At 47.5% G+C, this 22,887-nt stretch overlaps 2 protein-coding genes across 4 annotated transcripts in view; both read left to right on the forward strand.

Moving 5' to 3' along the window:
- FANCD2 (FA complementation group D2) overlaps positions 1-18,098 on the forward strand; it is a 130,839-nt gene extending 112,741 nt beyond the window's left edge. The window contains exons 39-44 of the mRNA XM_067561262.1: positions 3,458-3,496; positions 4,266-4,340; positions 6,410-6,484; positions 13,442-13,588; positions 16,423-16,506; positions 17,279-18,098. Coding sequence (XP_067417363.1) covers positions 3,458-3,496; positions 4,266-4,340; positions 6,410-6,484; positions 13,442-13,588; positions 16,423-16,506; positions 17,279-17,350 — 492 coding nt within the window. The 3' untranslated portion in view covers positions 17,351-18,098. The remainder of the gene's footprint in view (positions 1-3,457; positions 3,497-4,265; positions 4,341-6,409; positions 6,485-13,441; positions 13,589-16,422; positions 16,507-17,278) is intronic.
- A 416-nt stretch (positions 18,099-18,514) lies between these two features.
- LOC137161785 (probable protein BRICK1) lies at positions 18,515-20,585 on the forward strand. 3 transcript variants are annotated; one of them, XM_067561270.1, is made up of 3 exons: positions 18,515-18,761; positions 19,242-19,440; positions 19,866-20,585. In XM_067561270.1, exons 1-3 carry the CDS (start codon positions 18,644-18,646, stop codon positions 19,867-19,869), a joined length of 321 nt encoding a protein of 106 aa, XP_067417371.1. In that variant the 5' UTR covers positions 18,515-18,643; the 3' UTR covers positions 19,870-20,585. The 3 variants fall into 3 exon arrangements, with proteins under 3 accessions (XP_067417371.1, XP_067417372.1, XP_067417373.1); XM_067561272.1 differs by having other exon boundaries at positions 18,520-18,761; positions 19,242-19,324; XM_067561271.1 differs by lacking the exon at positions 19,242-19,440.
- The last annotated feature ends 2,302 nt before the right edge of the window (positions 20,586-22,887 follow it).

Here is a 22,887-nt window from a genome sequence, read left to right on the forward strand (position 1 = left end):
AGGCCACAGCTGCAGTATTGTGTCCAGTTCTGGGCACCACATTTCAGGAAAGATGTGGACAAATTGAAGAAAAAATACAGAGGAGAGCAACAAAATGATTAAAGGTCTAAAAAACATGATCTATGAGAAAAGGTTGAAAAAATTGGGTTTGTTTAGTCTGGAGAAGAGAAGACTGAAGGGGGATATAACGGTTTTCAAGTACGAAAAAGATTGTTACAAGGAGGAGGGTGAAAAATTGTCCTATCTTCAAAGGTTAATGAGAACAAGAAGCAGTGGGCTTAAATTGCAGCAAGGGAGGTTTAGGTTGGATATTAGGAAAAAATTCTTATCTGTCAGGGTAGTTAAGCACTGGAACAAATTGCCTATGGAGGTTGGGGAGTCTCCATCATTGCAGGTTTTTTAAGAGCAGATTAGACAAACACCTGTCAGGAATGGTCTGTTTATTGCTTAGTCCTGCCTTAATGGCAGGGGACTGGACTACATGACCTATTGAGGTCCTTTCAGTCTTACACTTCTATGATTCTATGTATAGTTGGGATTATGTTTTCCAAAGTGCGTTGCTTTGCATTTCTCAACATAGAATTTCATCTGCCATTTTGTTGCCCAGTCATCTAGTTTTTGGAGATCCCTTTATAACTCTTCACAGTCTGCTTTGGACTTAACTATCTTGCACAATTTTGTATTGTCTACAAATTTTGCCACATCACTATTTACTCCTTTTTCCAGATCATTTATGAATATGTTGAACACCACTGTTCTCAGTACAGATCTTTGGGAGTCACCACTATTTACCTATCTCCATTCTGAAAACTGATAATTTATTCCTACCCTTTGTTTCCTATCTTTTAACCAGTTACTGATCCATGAGATGACCTTCTGTCTTATTTCATGACTGCTTACTTTGCTTAAGAGACTTTGGTAGGGGACCTTGTCAAAGGATTTCTAAAAGTCCAAGTACACTATATCCACTGGATCACCCTTGTCCACTTGTTCGTTGACCCCCCTCAAAGCATTGTGATAGATTGGTGAGGCATGATTTCCCATGTTGACTCTTCCCCATCGAATTGTGTTCATCTTTGTTTCTGATAATTCTTTTCTTTACTATAGTTTCAATCAATTTGCCTGATACTGAAGTTAGACTTACTGGCCTGTAATTGCCAGGATCGCCCCTGGAGCCTATTTTAAAAATTGGTGTCTCATTAGCTATCCTCCAGTCATCTGGTACAGAAGCTGATTTAAGTGACAGGTTACATACTATGGTTAGGAGTCCTGCAATTTCACATTTGAGTTCCTTCAGAACTCCAGAACACCATCTGGTCTTGGTGACTTATTACTGTTTAATTTATCAATTTGTTCCAAAACCACCTCTACTGACACCTCAATCTGGGACAATTCCTCAGATTTGTCAGCTTTATGGCTTAGGTGTGGGAACCTCCCTCTCATCCTCTGCAGTGAAGACTGATGCAAAGAATTTATGTAGCTTTTCTGCAATGGCCTTGTCTTCCTTCAGTGCTTCTTTAGCACCTTGATTGTCCAGTGGCCCCACTGACTGTTTGGCAGGCTTCCCGGTTCAGGCTTCCTGACTTAACGGAGGTCATGTCATTCATCGTGTCTAGAAACTTTATCCTTGTATCCTGTCCTGAGATGACATGTCCTCTGTCAGTGTATCTTTTAATTCTCCTGTATATGAGAGTTCTTTCCCTGCCTGCAGCCGTTCTTTTTGCCTGTCTGTGACCACCCCTCCCCCCTTCTGCTCTCTCTGTTCTTAGATGGGATGACCAGAACTGGTATCCCAGGGGAGGACGTACCATTGATCTATAGAATTGTGGTCTTATATTTTCTGTGTGAGCATTCGCACACTTCGTAGCTAGTGTGAGCCGAGTGCATTGCACACCCCTAGGGCTCCTTGCTTTCCTCCATTCCCTCCACAAGCTCCTGTGTGCCACCCTACCATCCCATTCCTCTCTATTACAGACACTATCTGCAACTCCTCCCAATTCCCCTCCTGTCAAGAGTTCTGTGCGCCCCATATTTCCCACTCATCCCATACCAGGTCCCCAGTTCTCCCCATGCCAGAAGTTCTGTGTCCCCCTGTACCACAGCCCCCCATTCTCTCCTTTGTGCACTCGCATTCCCCCCTTCCCACCATGTTCTCCCATGGTGGAGATTCTGTGTTCCTCCCTTTTCCCCATATCAGGGTCCCCCAATCTCCCTCTCTGCCAGAGATTGTGTGCTCCCCATTACTCCTCCCCCCACGAGGATCCCTCATGCCAGGGACTCTGTGTGTACACTCCCAGTCCCGCCATGTCCCCTTCCTCACCAACACTGGAGGAACTTATTTGCCTGGGAGATAAAGTTGGTTAGTGTATCAACATGTTAAACTCCACTGGGCAGGTGAGCAGGGGTATTGGTGTTAATGGGAGCCACCAGCCAGTTGTTTGATAGACAATTGCAGAGGTGCTTGGAACTGTGGCGGTGCTAAACAGATGCCTGGGGCTTGGTGTGTCCCTCCATTAATTCCCTTTCAGTTTTCCCCTAAATCAGTAGGGTTCTGGCCATTGACTCCTAGAACGTTCCCTGAAATTTTGATCCGATGCATCATTCAAAAGTTGTTGTTACAGACAGACAGACAGACATAGACATGCCATTAAGTTGAGTGTACAACCTTTGCAAGCTCAGCCAATCATTCTCTGTCCCATTCCTTGTGCATCCCAACATTTTGTTTGATTATTGATTGTAGCTGCACATTGAGCAGAGTGGCTGCAGTTAATGTGGAACCTGGCAAGGTGTATGAGTAGTTTAAAATGATTCCTTCCAAAGGGCATTCCTTCACACTTGCTAACACTGAACTTCACATGTTGTTCTGTTGCCTAGTCTCCAAGTAGGGTTAAGTCTCTCAGGACTGGAGAAAACTGAGAAGGACTGCAGACTTGCCTCAATAATTTTGTCATCTGCAAACATCACCACCTCCCTGTCCCCCTCCCGTGGTAGATTATTAAGCATCCACCTTAGCATCATACCTTGGGACTCCTGTTGTTAGCCTTTTCACCATGATGAAAACTGACCGTTGAGTCCTGCTCTTTGTTTCCTAGCCAGTTTCTGACCCATGAAAGCACTTTTCATCCTACAACTATTTAGTTTCTTTAGGCTTCGTTACAATATCATTCTCTCTTCCACCACACTTACGTATCCCCTGCACACACACACACTACCTTGCACACCCTACACTTTCCTGTCCACATGCACCCGCATCCAGCTCCCCACACTATTCATACAAGACCTCCCCCGCCAGCTTAGATCTGGGAATGGGTACCCGCTGAGCTTGGCCTCCCTCTGCTACCCCTAATGCTGGGGATACTGTCAGCTAAGTGCTAGGTTTACCTGCTTGCTCTTGTTCTCACTGTTTCTTCTCCCATCCCGGTGGCACTGAGCTGGCTCTCCCATTCTCTCCGAGCAGGTGTTTGACAGCAGGCCCGTGCTCAGCGTCTGCCTGAAGGTAAGCAAGAACTCCAGATAGCAGAGACTGGCAGCCTGATTATGGTCTTTCAGGAATTGTTCCCTCAGTGGGGTGGGGAGCGGTTACAGAGTTCTCCTTCTCTGTTAGAAGCAGATCTGATTCTCTCAGATGCCCAAGTGCACTGGCTTGTGGACTCTCTGCCCGCATTCCTGCCCAGGCTCCCTAACAGTGTGACTCTATTGGTGCCCCTGGCCTCTGCTGCCTATGGGATCCTACACATACAACCAGTATGGTGAAGGGCCTACAGAAGAGTAAGTGGAGGCACAGGCAGCATTCATGTTGATCCCAGAGGGCAGCAGTGTGTTTCCCTCCATGGCCCTGCCTTTTCCAGCTGGGACTTCACAGACTGGCTGCTTCCTTGTTGTTGTATAGTTACTATTATTGTTTCATTTTGTATTCCTATTGAGATGATATAGCCCAGTGTGTGCCAGGGACATTAATCACTAGCAAAAGGAAATGGTCCCTGCCTCCAAAACTACCAGTCTTGTTTGCAATTGCATTTTAGTGTGGCTCCTCACAGGGTATGGCTATCCAGATCTAGCCCTTAATTGAGAGAGATCTGTGATGGACCTTTAGAAGAGATTGTCCTAAAAGAGGGGAACCTTTTCCTGTTTACCTGAACTCCTTGCTAATGTGGAATTGCCCTTGGTTCATTCGAAGAGGAATTTTCAGTTTGGTTTGTGAAGTGGCCAAATGTAATAAGAAAAAGTGTGTGATGTATTTATTTATCATCTTTCTGCATTCACAGTACGGCCGCCTCTTCCTGGAAGCGTTCCTGAAGCTTGCCATGCCTCTCTTGGATTACAGCTTTAAAAAGCACAAGGTAAGAATTCAGAGGCAGAGAGACTTGTCTGAAATCCATTTGGAAGTGAGAGCAGAATGCAGTAGCCAGCTTCTTGAGTGCATTGCGGTAGTCCAGTCTAGAGAGGACAAAAGCATGGATCATAGTTACACAGGCTACATCTGAAAGCAATGGTTGCAGCTTCCTGGCCAGACGCAGAAGTGAGACGAGCCTGCTTCATCACTGCAGCTGTGTAGTCATCTCAACACAGCTGGAATTAAAGCATGGTCCCCAGTTTTGAACTTTGGTTACAAGTGAGAGACAAATACACTGAGTGGGCAGGTCTGTCATGTCCTCCAGCCCACCAGATCAAATGGTGCAGTAGGAGACATACATGTAGGCTGATGGATAGCCAGTGAAATGAACAGCAGCAGAGCACTGTTAGTTGGTTAGTAGATGGCTTGCTGTGGAGTTTTCCAGTGCCTGATTTCATTCTCAAGTACAGTGCCCTACAACATTGAAGGCTGGAAGTCACAAATCTCATGGCATGGATCTCAGAGCTTGGCCAGTGTCTGCTAGGGTGGGGAGTAATCTCCAGGCCCTCTTTCACACACACAGACTCCTCTGGCCAGGAACTTAATTGCTGGGACTCCACTCGCTCAAAAAGCATAGGAACAGCTGGTGCTTGCAGTGTTTTAACATCAAAACAAGCTGCAGCGCTTCCACAATCAGCCCTGGAACTGCACCGCAGCCCGGGTTGGCTCTTTCTGTACCCCAGCAAGCAGCATCACTAAGCAGCTGTGCTGTGGGAGATCATTAAGCCAGTGGCCTTTGGGTGCTGGCAACATTCCTCCTGCCAGCTGCTGTCCCTCTCTCCTTACCTCCAGCCCCAGACTGTGACCGTGGGGTTTAGGGATGCGGCTGACCCCCTAAGGCCACCAACTCATACCCTGCATGATGGAGGTTTGGCCATCCCTTGCTGGAGATTCTTGCTGAACTAGGAGGATGCATCAGAGTAGCTGAGATTTTGGCCGAAAACGACTTGTTCACGTGCTGCGATCTGCACCATGACTGTCTGGCCCACAGGAGAAAGTGTGTTGACAGTTCTGTAGTTGCCTAGAATTTGAGGCTTTGGAGTTACCATGACTGGAGCTGAGATGCAGCCCAAGGGCATATAGGGGGAACCGTTTGGGCACCAAAATTCTCAGGTTTTCAGCAGCGTCTGTGGCCACGCTGGATGTGGTATCTGAGTTGCCAATCTCTGGAGCAGTCTTTGGAAGGAGAGAGCGCGTTTGTGGTAAGTGCTAAAGCACCAGACTCGTCTGACATCAGCCTCTGTGCCTGATTAAACGCTTCTCCTGGAGTGACCTCCTCAGGCTGCAGAGAACTATGGAGCTCTGCCCACTTGCTTCTGGAGGCAGGAACATGCTCTCTCACTTTCTGAAAGAGCGCAAGCCTCAGAGCTCCCTGACAGCTTGTGTGTGCTCAACGCCAGCTTTGAGAATCTTCTGGATGCACAGTCTCCAATTGAGTCTCTAGACAGGCCCCAAATAGCTACATGTGGCCACCCAAGATGTTGGTTTTGAAGATGTTGATCTCCGTCTCTGAGCTGGTGTGAGTTAAAGATGTGGGTGTTACAGACCCCATGTTATCCCTGCCTGTGCTGTAGTGTGGGGCTGGCTGCTCTGTGACTTCACTCAGTGGGTAAAACTGCTTGTGAAATGATTGCCCCAAAGGGCTGGAGCTGCAGGGGCTGTGATCCTGTAGGTGCCGGGTTTTGTGCTAGACAATAAAGAGAACACTCAGCTCCAAATGTCTGGCTTGACTTGGCTATTTTGTCAAGCTTTGGAACTGAGTGATGCTCATGATACATGTTTGGTGAGCACATTCTCTTGTTGGGTATGTGACTATGCACGGAGTTCAGCTACGTCTAACTTGTTGGGTATTTTCTGTGGAGAGGGCAGAGTATATATGTCTTTATATCTGCAGCACTGGTAGTATTAATAGGACAGCCAATATTCTTGCTTCCAAGTTATCCTTTGTGATGGGCAGCAAGTCCTTATGGGTTTGAAAATTCAGTACCAGTGACTCATGGGTCCTTTTTATTGTAGGAAGACGTGCAGAGTTTGCTGAAAACCTTGCAGCTGAGCACCAGACAACTTCATCACATGTGTGGCCATTCAAAGGTAAGGGAGATGCTAGACTCTGGCATTAGCTGTTATATTTGCAATGCCTTACTAATCCGTGTTGATTTCTCTGCGTTTGTCTGTCCATCCCCACCGTCCCCTCACATGGTGTCTCCAGGGGTCCCAAACATGATTCCTCCTCACAGGAATGTGACCAGGATAAAGTTCCCCTCATGGTCTATTGCTTCTGGATGGTTGAAGTGTCCCCACAGCAAAGCTGCTCTGAATGCAGCATGCACAGACAGCCGCCTACAAATTGTTCTGCCGTCCCTTGCAGCAACTGTCCCAGGGGATATGTTTCCCTGGTTTACTCATCTGCTCTGCCTCCCCTCTTGTCCAGGCCCATTAGATTAGGAGCATATGTAATTCTGTGGGCAAGGATTTATAAAAAACTACAAATCATAAATTCAATGGTCTCACCCTCTGTGGCGTGGCAAGCAGGACTCACTCCTCGCTCACAGCTCCAGGTCCTCCAGTTGGTAGAAATTTTGCTAATACAATGTCATCGGAAATGGGTTGAGTTGGGTATTATTCAAAAGCCCTTTCTCCCACAAACACAATAGTGCCAAACATGGCAAACCTAGGACATTGATGTAGATATATATTCAAGGACAGGTTTAAAAATCAGCAGTTTTTTCATTATACTTTAATACAGGGATGCACTGTTCCATAAAAAAGACACTGCTCTATGGTGATTCTAGGGACGTTAGGCTTGACATGTAGGACTGAAAACGTTTATTCATCAAAGGCATCATCATCATCAGACGTAGTGTCACACTGATCCTCATCCACGCCACATTCGCACATCTCAGTACAAGGCAGGCTGCCGGCCAGCTATTTGCAGGATGGTAAGCATCTGGTCTTTGCACACAGGAATTTGATTCGCTGAAGGATTGATTCAGGAGCACGTAGTATTTCACACACAACTGGTGTGAGCAGTCTATCCTCCAAGACACATCCATGCCTGACAGGGAAGGGTAGTTTTGGACACACTCATAATCCTGGAGCCATTCCACTGCTTGATAATTTGCCCTCTTGATCGCATATATAAATGTACCCCTTGTTGGTGGCAATTTTTCTTCATTCATCTGCTTCTTGGAAAACATCTATCAACGTGGCTCTGCAAGTGTCGTAATGGCAAACTTGGCATATCAACTGGTAAACTCGGCATATCAACACCTCCAGTGCATTTATGTCCTCATGAGTGACTGCCTCAGCCGTTCTGAGCACCTTCAGATCAAGGAGAGAGTCTATGAAGACTGAATCGAATCCCTTCCAGTAAGATAATTTGGCTTTCCGGCCAACCTTCCAGTAGTGTCACATCCTGAAAGGGCTTGGAAACCAGGCAATGCAGTGGCTTTTAATGGTCTGAGTGATAAGAACATGTCTCTGAGAGCACTTGAGGCTGGGACTACTCCCCATTAATACACTCCTGATAGCAGAGCATCACAGTAACATGAAGGGTATCTTTGCCATCCCCTGTATCTTCAAGGAAGTCTAAGTTATCCTTAGCACAAAAAATACACCAACCCTTGACGAGGTCTGGGGGAACGTACAGCCCTTCTTTCAGTGCCAAGGGGCAAAAAACATGGTTTGCAATTGCAGTCTCCAAGCAGAGTCTACTTTGCTGTAGTCAGGGAGGAGACAAAGCTGTGCAAAAGTGGCTTGAGGAATTTGCTGTTGGTTTTGGAATGAATTGTTAAATCAACAGCCACTTGTAGTGGTAGATTATGCATATGCCTCACGGTTGTCGTATATGTGTAGGAAACCTGCGTGTCACTCAAGCATTTGTACATGAGGCTTGGCAATAAAATAGCAGCCTTGTGCTCTGTTGCTTACTGTCATACTTGCTGGTGTTGAAGTCACTGCAACTGCCAAAGCACCACTTAAAGAAGTAGTACAGGTCACACAGTGTTATTTTTTTCAAGTTTGGTATCAGCTATGGATTCCTGATATGCTCATGTTCTGTAGGACAAAATGCTTTTTCCGTAAAAATTTAGCAGCTTCAAACAGAGTCGTCATATAACTGTTGAGAACACATTACATACATTCTTGGTGTAGCACTCAATGTCATAGGCATGGGCATCTATCGGGTCAATGCACACACTTAACTTTACTTTCCATACAGTGTTCTCACTAAGAATGACTGCTTCAGTTTCACACTTTCTCTCAAGTGTTGAAACTGTGCATAAGGCATGCCTTCAGGCTTTTGGCTTACTGAAAAAGAAGCAGGTGTTTTTCTTAAAATGCATGCCACAGCTGGCACTTGTCCCAGCCTCTTCAACTTCTTCCTGATGCTCGATGTGCATCCTTGCCAACTTCCCAAATTCAGTTTATGGGTCCACATCTAATAGCATGTAAGGTGCCACCAAGCATTGCATTTAGCCGGGTTCCACACGGTGGTATTCTCCAAAGATTCAGCTGCTAGTCTGTACTCTGTCTCCCCATTTGATGCCTAAAAATGATCAAGACCGAAGTAAAAACAAGACTTTTGTAATAAATTAGTTTTGAATTGTAATTAATTATGTTATGTAATGTGCAGGGAGGGATGTGCAGTAATTTCTGGCCAGATGCTGATGTGTTAAGCAGTGCCTCTTTACCACCCTTTTGGCGTAATATACAAAGCTGATAATCAATACCACTAAACCACTTTTTTGCCGATGATGGTAAATCAAGTTGAAGCTCTCGTTCTGTTTATAGTAACCTGAAACATTAAAACAATTTATCAGGTGACACATTCTGAGCATTAACTGATGACACAGCACTGGCAATCAAAGGACACAACTCATTTTAGTGAGAGCTGCATGTTTGGCATGACTGATAAAGTATGATTTCATAAAAAGTTCATTTTTAAACATTTTCTCCAATATACAGCTACAGAATTGTTCTAGGTTTGTCATGTTTGGTACGGTTGTGTTGGTGGGAGAAAGGGCTTTCAATGATACCCAATTCGACCCATTTCTGACAACATTGTATCAGCAAAATTTCCACCAACTGGAGGACCTGGAGCTGGGTGGATGGGACAGCAAATCCCCCCTGCCATGCCGCAGAGGATGACACCATGGAAATTATGATTCTGTAGATTTTATTAATCAAATGACACCTCCCCTTACCTTTCTATCACTAGCTTGCCCATGGAATGAGATTTTAGTATATCAAGCTTCCAGGCTACATTACCTGCCACCATGAGGTTTTGCACTGGGACTCCAGGGCCTAGGCCTAGGCTAGAGGTATTCATTAGCACAGTCACATAGGTATCCTCCAAGCTGCTGATTGTGGCAACAGCCGCCCTCAAGCATTGAAAGATTCAGGGCGCCCCCTATGTCAGCTGTTGATCAACTGCGCACCAGCAACACAAGGGTCTCCAAGTTGTGTCACAAATGCCTTCCCTCATCAGGCTATGTCACCAGTGAAGAGCACGGTGCCGGACCCATCGCGGCAACTGCTACATCTGGGGCGGGTGGTTCTTCTTCTTTGAGTGATGGTCCCTGTTGTATTCCACTGAGGGGTCACATGCCATGCACCTGGACCCAGAGCTTTTGAAAGGAATACTGTTTGGCAGTCTGCTCATGTACTCTGTGCCACTCATGGTCTCGCCCAAGACGATAAAGGGCCCTTTACTCCTCTTACGATGAGGGACCCACAGGATCAGAGGGGTTAAAGCAACAATCATCCTGATAGCCCCATTCTGTTCTCTTCATTTTTGGCTTCCGCTCCTCCTCTGCATGTCAAAGCACCCTCCAATCATGCTTTGAACATTCCCAGAGCTGCTGAGCCAGCACAGTGACAGACTCAGAGACCCAACCCGCACACTCTTCACCTGACGGCTTGGGTTTTGGATGGACATCTCCACTAGTGCAAGAATGCTCTCTGGCAGTGTGAGATGCCCTCTCAAGCAGCAAGGAGGAGTCCACAAGATGCTCGTATCAAGCCAAGTGGATGCGTTTCACTTCCTGGGCTACCCGGTAGGGTCTTGCCCCTGAAACAGTGGGCATCCCACCACTCCTGAAATATTTCCTTTATCTGAAGGACTCAGGACTGGCTCTGAGTTCCATTAAGGTGCATGCAGCTGCCATTAGCACCTTTCATCCGCCAATGGATGGTCTTTCAATCTTAACTGTATGGTTCTGGGAGGTCCTCCTATGAAAATACCCTCCCATTCAACCTATCACCTCCCAATGGGACCTTAACCTAGTCGTCACGTGAATGACCACCCACCTTTGAACCTAAGGCCTCATGCTCACTATCTCTCCTTTCCATGAAAGCCGTCTTTCTTGTCGCCATTACATTGGTTAGGAGGGTTGGCAAATTGGGGGCCATGATGGTTAACCCCCCTTAACCATTTTCCATAAAGACAGGGTCTCTTTACGACTCGACCCCAAGTTCCTACCCAAGTTGTTTCGCAGTTTCACCTCAATCAACCCATACATTTACCTATCTTCTTCCCCAAATCTTACACCTCAAACAAGGAAAGAAGGTTTCACCCGTTAGACGTTCAAAGGGCATTGGCTTTTTATTTTGAGTGAACAAAGCCCTTTTGGAAATCTCCCAGGCTTTTTGTTGCCATAACAGAGAGAATGAAAGGACAAGTCATTTCCACTCAGAAAATCTCTAAGTGGGTCTCAGGGTGCATTACCAGCTGCTATCTCTTATCGGGACAATCCCCACCTGAGAGGATTTGGGCCCATTCTATGAGAGTGCAAACATCAACCACAGCCATGTTCCACAATGTGCCCCTTGCAGCCATGTGGAGTTTGGTACACACTTTTTCCACGCACTATGCTCTAGGGCATGATTCTGTGAAAGATGCTTTGTTCAGAGCAGCGGTCCTCCATTCCACAGTCTCCTCGCACCATCCTCCCACACAGGTAAATAATGCTTGGTAATCACCCTCAGTGGAGTACGATAGGGACCATCACTCAAAGAAGAAAACAAGGTTACTTACCTGTAACTGAAGGTTCTTCAAGACATGTGGTCCCTATGCATATTCCAAACCCACCCTCCTCCTCCTCTGCTGCAGAGTCAACAGCTCTGCGGTAGAGAAGGAACGAGAGATGCTGGCAGCCCACCATGCCCTTTATTGCCTTGGACGAGACCATGAGGTGGTGCAGAGCACATGTGTGGACCGCTGAACCGTACTGTTTCAAAAGCTCCAGGTGTATGGCACGTGCACGTAACCTTCAGTGAAATACAGATAGGGACCACACATCTTGAAGAACCAGTTACAGGTAAGTAACAGCCTGCATGTTTCCCGAAGATGGTGGAATACTCCTCACTCCCTTCCCTATGGAGAGGAGTGCTCTAGAGATCCCAGCACATGATGATCTCTGTAGATACTAGTAGAAAGGCATGAGGAGCAACCTTCCTCTCTCATTTGTGCCAGGGATTGTGGACCAGGGTGAACAGAAATCATAATGTCAGTGTCCTCAAATCCAAGAGGGGTACAGAGCCTCTAAACCCAGCTTCTCCTTCACTGTGTCCAGAAATTGACCAAATACTCTGCAACTTTAGCATAGCTTGGCTGTCAGCTGAATCAGTTCTGCAGCCATTACAGAGAGGTCAAGGTGTGGATTTCCCCATCAAATAGACCAATCTGCGTCTTGACTTCTGCCCCACACTGCCATGCAGAGCTCCTCTGCCTGCCCCAAAGATAGCAGAGGAACAGAGAAGGTTCAGTTGCCCCAGATTGACTGATTGCCCAGGATCTGGTAGACTGATGTTCCTGTCCCAGGAAGATCCTATTTCCTATCCCTCGCTGTCCCAGGGCTGTCCCAGCACCCATCCCTCTCCAGGGCCCCTGGCAGGTTCTGCTTGAAGGCCTGGTGCTTGGAAGGTCCATATTAGCAGAGGAAGGAAAGTAACGGCAGAGTGGATGGCCCTAACTGTGCCTTTCAAGGTCATGTTTGCATCTCTTTTGAGGAAACTAATAACAGCACCAGCATTCTCTTACTTTTTTCCCCTTCAGTACCTGACAGTTACAAGCTTAACTCCAGCCTAGTGAGATGTTTTACCAGGGAATTTCCTTAGCTTTTTAAAACCATGTACGAATGTGTGGAGTCAGGAGTCCCAGTGGAGCCTGTGTGCTGTGGCGGGACTCTTCAGAACACTGATGGGAGAGACCATTGAGACAGGCAGGCAGGGCACTGCCAAGGGACAGGAGCTTGGGAGGGGAGTGAGCCCAGAGGGAGCAAGGATTTATAGCCTCTTAAATGAATCCTGAGATCTTGTGCTCCCTGGGTGCGGTGTGTGAAGTTTGCATCGCCCTACCTGATGGACTGTACATTGTAGTGAGAGGAAGTGCATGTACGGTAGACGCTGGGTGACTGGCAAAACAAGGACTAGCCTTCAGCAAAGACAATAGGATGTGATCCACTCAGAAGAGTTTCATATCGTTGTACAGTGCTAAACTGCTGGAATAGGCCTCTTGCTGAGCGGATGGGGTCCAGCAGAAATGGGGCCTCCCACAGAACTCAACAGATTAAAGGGGAATGAGTCGGGTCTGTGTATGGGAGTTACCAGCTGCCCTTGTGGGGCCGGGCAGGGACTTTTGGGCTCATTGTGCCTTTCTCCGTATTGGACAGGGATTTGGGGGTTGATCAGGGGTGTGATTTTGCCTCCCTCTTGCACAAAAGGCTAAAAAAATGGTTGCAAAGATTTTTAACCTTTTTTATATTAATCAAGTTTAAAAGTGTGCGGGGCTAGAGATGGCAGCATTCTCCTCAAACTATTCCAGCCACACAAACTCCCTGCTTGCTTTCGCTCCTGCCCTTCTGTGTAAGAAGGATAAGCGTAACCTGACTTACAGACTAGTACAACATCTTAACAATCATTAGAGTTGTCCAGAGAATTACTACAGAAGTTGCTTTTGCATCTCTTATTTACACCAACATGCCGTACTGCAAGAGAAGCTAAGCAAGAATTAGGTGTAATTTAATTGTGTTTGTGTCCCATATTTAGATTCACCAAGACATAGGACTGACCAATCACGTGCCTTTATTGAAAAAATCCCTGGAGCAATTTGTATACCGAGTAAAAGCCATGCTGGCCTTCAACCACTGCCAGGAAGCATTCTGGGTGGGCGTCCTCAAAAACAGGGACCTGCAGGTAAGGATCACAGTACTGCCAGTCCTGGGAAAAGGGGCCTTTTGTTTGCTTTGAATCTTGTCACAGTTCAGAGCAACTGCACCTGTATTCCATCTCCATGATCCAGCCTGGGCACCCACTCTCAGGCTTTCCACTCCCCAACCATTGCCTCTCTTGGCTGAAGACCAAGGTATTTCTCTACCGCCTGACCAGGCCACATAGCCCTGTGCCTGCACTGTGAGTTCCCCATCAAGGCAGACTGGCTAAACACGCCTGCGTTGCCCTCTCTTCAGAGGCTATAAATAACATGATTCCCACAGGGGGAAGGTACCACACAGTTCTTTCCATGCAAGTACATTTATTCTTAAGGAGAAAGCATTACAGAGAAAACATGTTAAAAACAATTGAAGAACCTACACACATGCTAACAAGTTTACCAGAGATCACCCCAACCCCAACAAGTACTTTGGCAGGCGTCAATCCTTTAAATCCTACCAAGGGGTTTTTCTGTAGTCACAAATTCATAACAGCTGTTAGCTCAGAACAAACACCCTCATGAAAAGTTTAGTCCCTCCTTTATACAACCTGGGTCTTTGATCTGGAAAGGAGTGAAGCATAGACAATAGGTCTCTCCTCAGGGCTTAGATTCAAAAGGTTGGGTTTTTGCATAACTGGATGAGTTACATTTGCACCTTCCCCTAGAGATTTCCCGGGAAAACCCCCCTTAATTTTAAAAGTTCACATTGTTTCAAATAGTCCTTTGAAGCTCATAACTTCCCAAGGTTAGTTAGTGCTGTCTCCCCTAAAGATGTTACATACAATCCCACAATAATACATAACCCTTTGCATTTTTAATACAGTGAACTTCTAATTTAAACTTAATTTCATAAGGTTTGTCAGGAATTGCAGGAAATTGCCATGTCTGTCACAGGGACAACTTAACCTTCACTTTGAGACAAACTTGAAAAATTATCATATTCCATTTTAAAAAGAGGTGAAAAGAACATGTAGGTTGCATGATTAATCTCTGGAAGGTCAGGAAATGCCAAAGATGGCATGCTCAAACAGCCTTCTCTCTGACCCTTGTGTGCCTGCATCATTACCATACAGCCTTTAATGACATGGTGACCATCAATGATTTCATCTAGTGCACAGAGAATGAGGCAAAGATGAGACATTTACTGATAAACAATGACCGACTAGAACAGAAACAAAATATATGTGCCCACAATACAATTGCTATTGGCCAGCCAAAAACATCTTAAAATAATTGTTTGTATTATATGAAAGCATTATGCTGCTCTGAAAAGTGACTCTAAAAAACTTGGTGGTGGGGTTAGTGTCTCTTGACTCCAGATCAGATGTGCTCAGATTACAAAGAAAACAATGTTTTGTTTCATATTCTCCAGCCCTGCCAATTCAGCCTGGAAATTGTGACTCAGGGTAGGTCTTTTCATCTTGTATATCATCATCATCAGTAAACTGAAGTATACGTTTACTTTAGTCATCAAAGTCAGCAGATCTGCCTCTCATACAGTTGGCAGGTAGAAAAGAATCATTCTTCTATGGTCATTTTTCAGAGTAGAGCTGCACCTTAAATAAACTTAGAATTTAAATTTTAGTTTGTAATTTTAAATGTTTTCAATCAATAAAAAGAATTATTGGTAAGTGTATTGTATTAATATGTTTATCCTCATTGTTCAGTGAGCATGCCCCTGTTTCATTCACTGAAAACCCAATTAGTTTATGTAGTCAGAGCCAGATGCTGATCTGAGTTGCACCAGGGTAAATCCAGAGTAATTCCAATAATGGCAGCATACAGAATTTGACCCCGAATGGGGCAGGAGTTCTGTAGGCCTCTGTGTCGTTCACTGTTTACTCCTGTGCCCTTGGCTGTATACTGAATGAGACAGCGGTCTTGCAGAACTGTAGTATGTGACCAAGTCATTCAGAGACAGTGATGTAATAACCCCAAAACACAAGGGGCAGAGCTACGGTTGTACGGGCTGCCTTAACATTTTGGTATTTCCTGACTTCTGAGTTCTTCACTGTGTAACGTTAATATTCTCCTGCCATTGCTTTTTGTATTGACTTGTCACAAGTCAGTGACAGAAAGACACTACTCTCACCAGCCTTTCCCCTTGCAACTGGTCTCCACCAACAGTAGTTTAAATAGAAAGAACTCAGAGCCATGTGGAGCCCTATTGAGTTTCAGAAATGGGAGTTACTCTTGATTTAACTATCTGCACTGCAAGCATGCTTGTTCAGAGACAGATCAGCAGGTGTCTGTGCATTGTTAGTGGAGTTGATGCTGTATATTTTTGCACTAATTCTTTAAGTTGAGAGAGCATTCATTTTTACTGATTTTCACTTGGATGCAATTCAGAGGTCTTTGTGCATCACATCACTGGTGTTCCGAAGGCTCACATGGGTTATAATTGGTGCACAGGCTTGTGTGGGGCCCGCTGCACCGAGGAAGGCTGGCCAGAGACGTAAGCGAATGGAATTATTATTTTGTGTAATATTTGATATTTAGGGGCCATGGCTGCCCCTTTCCTTTTCCCTTCTTTCTGATGGCTGGTGTGTCGACTTGCAAAAAGGACAAAGGCCAGTTGAGGGCCCCAAAACTGCCAGAACTCACTTCACAGTTTTTAGAAATAGAGAGACCAAGGCTGGCCATTTTCTTTCCCCACCCCCACTGCTGTGAAGCAGGACATGCGGGGAGGGGAGCAGCTTAGCTCTGTATAGAAATCTTGTTTGCAACCAAACGCAGTGCATTTCTGTTCTAGCAGGGATCACTATTGCTCCTCCGGGCATGAATTTGCTTTATGAAGTGTGTATCACATCTACTTTAGGGAGAAGAGATCCTGTCTCAGCATTCTGAAGAGAGTGACCCAGACGAGGGAGTTTCCCTGCTCCCCAGAGAAGATCCTGCTGAGGTATTTCTGAACAGGGCAGCAGTACCTATTGCTTTTATGGTTCATGAGCATGCCGGGTGGTATTTCAGTTCTGTCGAACTTGCAAGGCTCTCTCTGTCTGCTCTCTCTGGAGGGCAGTAGCAGAGACCATCTCTCTCACTTGCTTGGCTATGGCTATGTATACTCCATGACAGTGCTTTCTCCTTACCGTATTAGAGTCCTGCTGCCTACTGAAAAAAATCTGTCTTAAAACCACGCAGACGGCAAAGTTCTTGGGTATTCTTGACTGAGTTAATAACCTGAGGGGTGCAAGCAGAATCAGTCTTGTTGCTATTCTCACCAAAGGCAGATTTTTCTTAAACGTGCTATTTTGAGTTCAAGATGAGGCAGGGCCTATACCACAGTAGGTAAATCATCAGGGGTGCCCTGCCTCGCTACCACGTGAGCTGGGCAGAGGCTAGGCTGAGGGTTACATCCTAGAATAGAGTTAAGCTAATGAAAGTCCAGATGAACCAAAACTGGGACCCCAAATCAACTTGCCTATTTCCCTGTCTGGCTACTGGGAGGTGAAGAGACTCCAGCTCCTTCTTGTATCTATTGGCATGGGGAGAAGCCCTCTGCCTGTTGGGATGGGCATTGAGAACCAGACTCGTGTTCTCTGGGCAGTCGTTGAAGCGGGAACTACCTTATTAGGTCACATTCTGTATGGAAGTATGGGAGCAATCCTGACCTTACAGCACCTCCAAGGTTACATCCAGTCCTTGGTTCTGTAAATATTTCTTCTTTTTTCCAGGAGGAAGGTGACATTTCAGAGAGCGAGGGTGGATCTGAGCACAATGATGATGATGAAGAGAGCTCTGAGTAGACCTGGCAGCCTCCCAGCATGCTGTTAGCTCACCCTGGCATAGATATTTGGTATTATCCAAAACAATCCGCACCCGCCACAGCTGAATAGACTTTGGATTGGAGGCTGCATGCCTGTAATGAGGTGTATATACTGTGCAGCAATATAGAAGCCAGGTTTTTATAGATAGGATTTAGTCCCCATTTAGTGTTGGTTGTGCAGGCTCTAGCTATTGAGAGTTTTTCACTAGACATCTTGAAAGTCAGACCTAGAAGCATTTTTATTGGTTCTTGCCTCCACATCCTCCCCAACAAACTTTTCTGTATGAATTCCTTTCCTTCTCTGCTGCTCCAGGGAGTGGATTTAAAGGTGAAACTGTGGCTTTCGGTCTAGAAATGGACTGAGAGTTTGGATTAATTGCCAAAGGGAGAGAACTGATACTTACAGTGTCTGCCTTGTTCTCGAAGGGTATCAATTAATTATTCGCACAGAACCCACCTTCCCTCAGCAGTTCAGTAGTTCAGGCCCCAGGTAAGAATGACCTGGGTGGATTGGCCCTTTAGTGGGACAGAAGAATCAATGGGAGAGCAACCCCAATACCCTCCTTAGTGACAACATAAAGTGCACGTCAATGTTGAGGGAAAGGCCTGATTCCAAATCTCTTGTTCACCCACGTGTTGAATAAAGCGAAGTTCCTGTCCTGGGCACAGGTGCAACCAGTAACTAGCAGCCTGTTGCTTTGGATGGGTGGCATAAAGCTCTCCGGCGGTGGGGGGGGTTGTGGTAGTGATGGTTACAGGGGGATAGAGGGAGTGGTACAGCAGGTGGGGCAGTGCTGCATCTAGGTGGTGTGAGGGTGGGAAGCAGAGCCCAGCAAGGTGAGGTAGTAGTGGCTATAGGGGATGGGGCCCAGGGGCTATTGCAGGGGGGGTGGGGGTAGCGATGGCTATGAGGAGGTTGGAGGGTGGCCACAGGAGGTGGGGGGGCTGGAGGGTAGCAATGGCCATAGCGGTGGTGGGGGGCGGCCCCTAGGGGCGCTGTGGGAGGCTGTCCCTAGGGCGGTGGCTACAGAGGGGGGCGGGGCCGGCCCAGCGCAGGAAGGAGGCGGGTCTCCCTGGTGTGGGCGGGGCCGGGCTCGGGTGGCGCTCCAAGGGGAGCCAAAGGCGCTGGGCGGCCGGGGGCGGGGCTCCGTCTTCTGCCGGAAGCGGCGGCGAGTGGACCAGACGCCCACTTGCGCTCTGAGCCCCGCGCGTGCGCAGTGTCCGTGGCTCGGGCTGTGTGTGCGCAGGCGCGGACCGCGGGGTCGCTGGGGCCATGTCGGCGCAGGAGGACCCGGTGCAGCGCGAGATCCACCAGGACTGGGCCAACCGCGAGTACATCGAGGTGATCACCAGCTCCATCAAGAAGATCGCGGACTTCCTCAACTCCTTCGGTGCGTGCGGGCCCGGCCCGGCCCTTCCCTCCCCCCACCCCCCGGCTGTGTCCGGTCCGGTGTCCTCACCACCCCCCCCCCCCCCGGCTGTGTCCGGTCCGGTCCTGTCCTGTCCTCACCGCCCCACTCCCCTCCGGCTGTGTCCGGTCCGGTCCTGTCCTCACCACCCCCCCCCCCCGGCTGTGTCCGGTCCGGTCCTGTCCTCACCGCCCCACTCCCCTCCGGCTGTGCCCGGTCCGGTCCGGCCATCATTTCCCCCCCCCCGGCGCGTCCTGGCCCGGTTCCGCCCCGCCGCCCCTTCTCCCCCCGCCCCGCTCAGGCCCGGCTGCGCCCTCACATCCCCCGGCCCGGCCCGGCTCCCCCCGCGTCCCCCCCCCCGCCGGGTCCCGGCCGTGTCGCTCCGTGCGGCGGGGCCGTGCCTGTGGCGGGCGGTGACGCGGGGCCGAGCCCGGCCGAGCCCTGACGCCCCTTCTCCCGCAGACATGTCCTGCCGCTCCCGCCTCGCCACCCTCAACGAAAAGCTGACGGCGCTGGAGCGACGGATCGAGTACATCGAGGCCAGGGTGAGGGGCACCGGGGCAGGCCGGGCGGGGGGGGTCCGCCCTGCCGGCAGCTGGGCGCAGGGCGCAGCGACCAGCCCAGGGACGGCTCGGCCGGGCCCTGCTGTGCTCCGGCTCCGGTGTGTCTTGCCCCGCCGTACATCCCCCCCCGGCCGCACCGCGCCGGCCGCTCTGGGCTTCAAACGCGGGGGGGGGGGTTGGCCGCTCTCCCACATGCAGCCCCGCTGCGGCAGTTGTCACCCTGGGGTGGCGGCACAGCCCCCGGTGCCCGCTCCCGCCCAGCAGCTCCTGCCCTCGGCCAGCGTCTGTGGGCGTCCCAGCAGCACCCCGCTGGGGCACGTGTGGAGCATTGGCTGGTTTTGAGCCGCGGGGCTGGAGAGACAGCGGAGATCCTGGTGAATCGGTGCCATGGCCTGGGGAGGGCTCCTGCCCCTCCCAGCCTGGCCCTGAAGGGTGATTTTTACCCAGCTCCCCGTTCCCTCAGTGGGTAGAATGGCCAGCCTGGGGCTGCCCTCGCTGAGCAGGCCGTGCTCTCCTTTGGCAGGTAACCAAGGGCGAAACTCTGACATAGCTGCAGTGGCTGGTGGGGAGCTGACCTGGAGAAGATCCTGCAGCTGGGCCAGAGCTGACTGTCAGGCCTCTGATTTCTTCATTACTTCCTACTGCTGACAGGACTTCTTGTGTCTGCCTCCTGGGACGCAGTATCCCCTGCCTTCAGTGCATGGCTCCCGGTGACTCCAGAGGAAATTGATAAAATGAAAATGAGCATGTTGAATTCAGTGATTTTATATGGACAGATTCATGCAACTGTGTAATACCCCCTGAGTTCCTGAATCTCTCTTTAATTCCCAGCTGTGCGTGTAGAACTTCTACCCTTTGCAGCTGCAGAGTCTCTCTAACTGAAGGACACTTTCTGGGAAGAAAGCTTCTCTTGGAAGCTGACCAGCTGAGGAAGTGGGTGTCCCTGTTGTTTGTGGGCCTCTCCATGGGTGGTTTCAGTTCCTTTAGTAAACACTGCAACTAATATCTCTTAGGAGCAGAATGTCAAGTATATCCATCCTTCCAGTCCGCGAGCAGAGCAGTAGATGTGCAGTGTGTGTTTGGGGGGAGGCAGGGGAATAGGTAAAGTGCCACGATAAACTCTGGGTAGGGCGGGTTTCAGAGTTTTCTATGTCTTTTGTATTCTGTAGTGTCACATGGAGGGTGTCTTCCATTTGTATTTCACAATAAACTGCCTCTGCTGATTGGGTCGGAGCTGATCTGAGCTGGAGTGCATTGTCTCTGTTGCCGGGATGCAGTGGCGGGAGAGCAGCCAAGGAGCACAGATGGCCAAGAAGGGTCACAGTGGCTGTAAGACGTGCAGTTGCCTCTTGCTATTCTTCTCTTCTTCCCTCTTCCACCAATTCTCACCCCAGTGGACTTTGCTCCTACTCCCTTAAAATGATTAGTTAATGGTGATGCTGCAGTGTAAATTTGTGTTAACACTTCAGTCCTTTTAACGGGTGCATACCCCACCGAGTCACTGTCGAGCTCTCTGCAGACACAAGCAGCCAGCGCTACAGTGGTTCTGTGGGTTCCCTTTGGAAAGTCATGACATTTTATGTGAGCTCAGGGGCATCTTTGGCCTCCTGATTTCTGAGCTCATGGGCTGACTGATCACCTCATCAAGCAGGGCTAGAATGGGTTTTAAATGGAAGCTGAATCCTAATCCCTCCCTAATCCCAAAACTCCAGGATGTCTGTGCTAGCCCTGCCAGTGATTGACATCTCTCCAGCATGCACACCTGCCTAGTCCAGTGGTGATTTATGTCTCCTCCAGCTGCTCCAGGTACCCGAACCAACATGCTCACACTGCTGGGGTGGAGCGCAAGACCACTTCTGCGACTTCCCTTTGCTTCCCTGTCAGAAGTCATTTTTCTGCAGGGAAACAAAGAAATCTGGGGGGGTGGGGGGGCATGAATTCTGCATGCACACAGGGGCATAGAATTCCCCCAGAAGTAAATGGGAGACCAGATTTCTACATTTCTATCCATTTTTTGCACTTTTTTATGTAATTGATGTGAAAGTTTTCCATTACAAAAATAATCCATATTTTTATATCCTGAATTCCACAGAAAAAGGATCACATTTTTTCAAATACTGTGCAATATGGAGCCTAGCTGCCAGCAATAAAAAAAAGTGAATTCATCTATTCTGTTTAAAATGTACATCCTTTACTGGAGTGTTAAGTAAACCGATCAGGGGATATGTGGGAAGCCAGCATTTTGTTATAAGATGAATTGCTTTAATTTTCTCCCCAAACCATCTCATGCCTGGACACAACTACCACATGTGCAGTTCTTTTTAACCCTTTTCCCCACGGTTCCTCCAAGAGTGCCCCCAGTAACAAAAATATGGTGTATCTTAATTGGAGTTTAGATCTAAGTGCCAGCTACACAGTAATTTATACAAAAATTCTTTAATTGAAAATGTAAACTCCCCTTCTGACAGAGAGAACCACGCAGCCAGATCAATTTTTGTCCAAATCTTCCCCCCGCCGTCTTTTTTTTCTTAACTTTTTCAAGCAAAATTGTATCTTAGAAATTAAGCCTTTTATTCCAGCTTGCTCCTGGGTCAACTCCTCAAATGTGGTTAAAGGTCTAGATAGAGGCATCTTGCATCCAGTGTTGACAATAAAATGTTGGGCTTGTAAATACTGAAACATGGGATCTTTATAATTGGATATGATTTCAGATCAGGGCCCAGGAATCTCTCTCTGAATTGAGTAATCTCAGTTCTTACCCACAACCAATAATCACTTTGATATTTGCTAGGGATATATTCCTGGTTATTAGTGAAAGTAGCTAAGGGAGAGGGCCTGGGCAGCAAGAGTTTAAAAGAAATTGTCCAAAATACAAAGGTGGGCTGGATGAATGGATGATTGGTGACCTACATTTCTTTTTAACCCAACAATTATCTGGCCTCCAGTCTTGTTTGAGTTTTACTCAGTGTTTTGGTGGTCAGTTGTTAACCCCGTTGATCACATTTTAATAATAATAAAGCAAATTAGGGAAATTTAATCCATCCCACTGTGTAGGTTTATGAAGAACTTTAGAATTCACCATTTGTCTTTTATGTTTCCATATGAATTTTAGTAGCACATGCTGCCTTATTTTTAATGTCATGTCAGGCACTAATCAGGGTGCACTGAAACAAAAATAACTTTGAGAGGACATTTATCTTTACCATCTATCCTCCCTTAGCTGAGAAAATCCTCATTAATTCCATTCCTCTATGCATATTATTTGATTTCACAATTTAGAGTAATTTGCCTTAAAAAGATTTGTGTTTCTCCACACTTTATTCCTAAATATTTTAAGATTCCATTCCCATTTAAATTTATGTAGCTGACAGCACTTTGTTTTGATTTTTTGACTATTAATTCCTAGTTTCAGATTTATCATAGTTTATTTTGAACCCTGATACCTGCCTAAATCCCACAATCAATTGTTCTATAATTTTTAGAGGCTTCTGTAAATATAACAAGACATCTTCAGCATACAAAGCTATTTTGTGTTCTAATCCATA

The sequence above is a fragment of the Emydura macquarii genome, unplaced genomic scaffold (assembly GCF_026122565.2).
Source record: "Emydura macquarii macquarii isolate MOO-44397 ecotype Brisbane River unplaced genomic scaffold, CSIRO-AGI_Emac_v2 contig_2369, whole genome shotgun sequence".
In the NCBI taxonomy this organism is placed as follows: domain Eukaryota; kingdom Metazoa; phylum Chordata; order Testudines; family Chelidae; genus Emydura; species Emydura macquarii.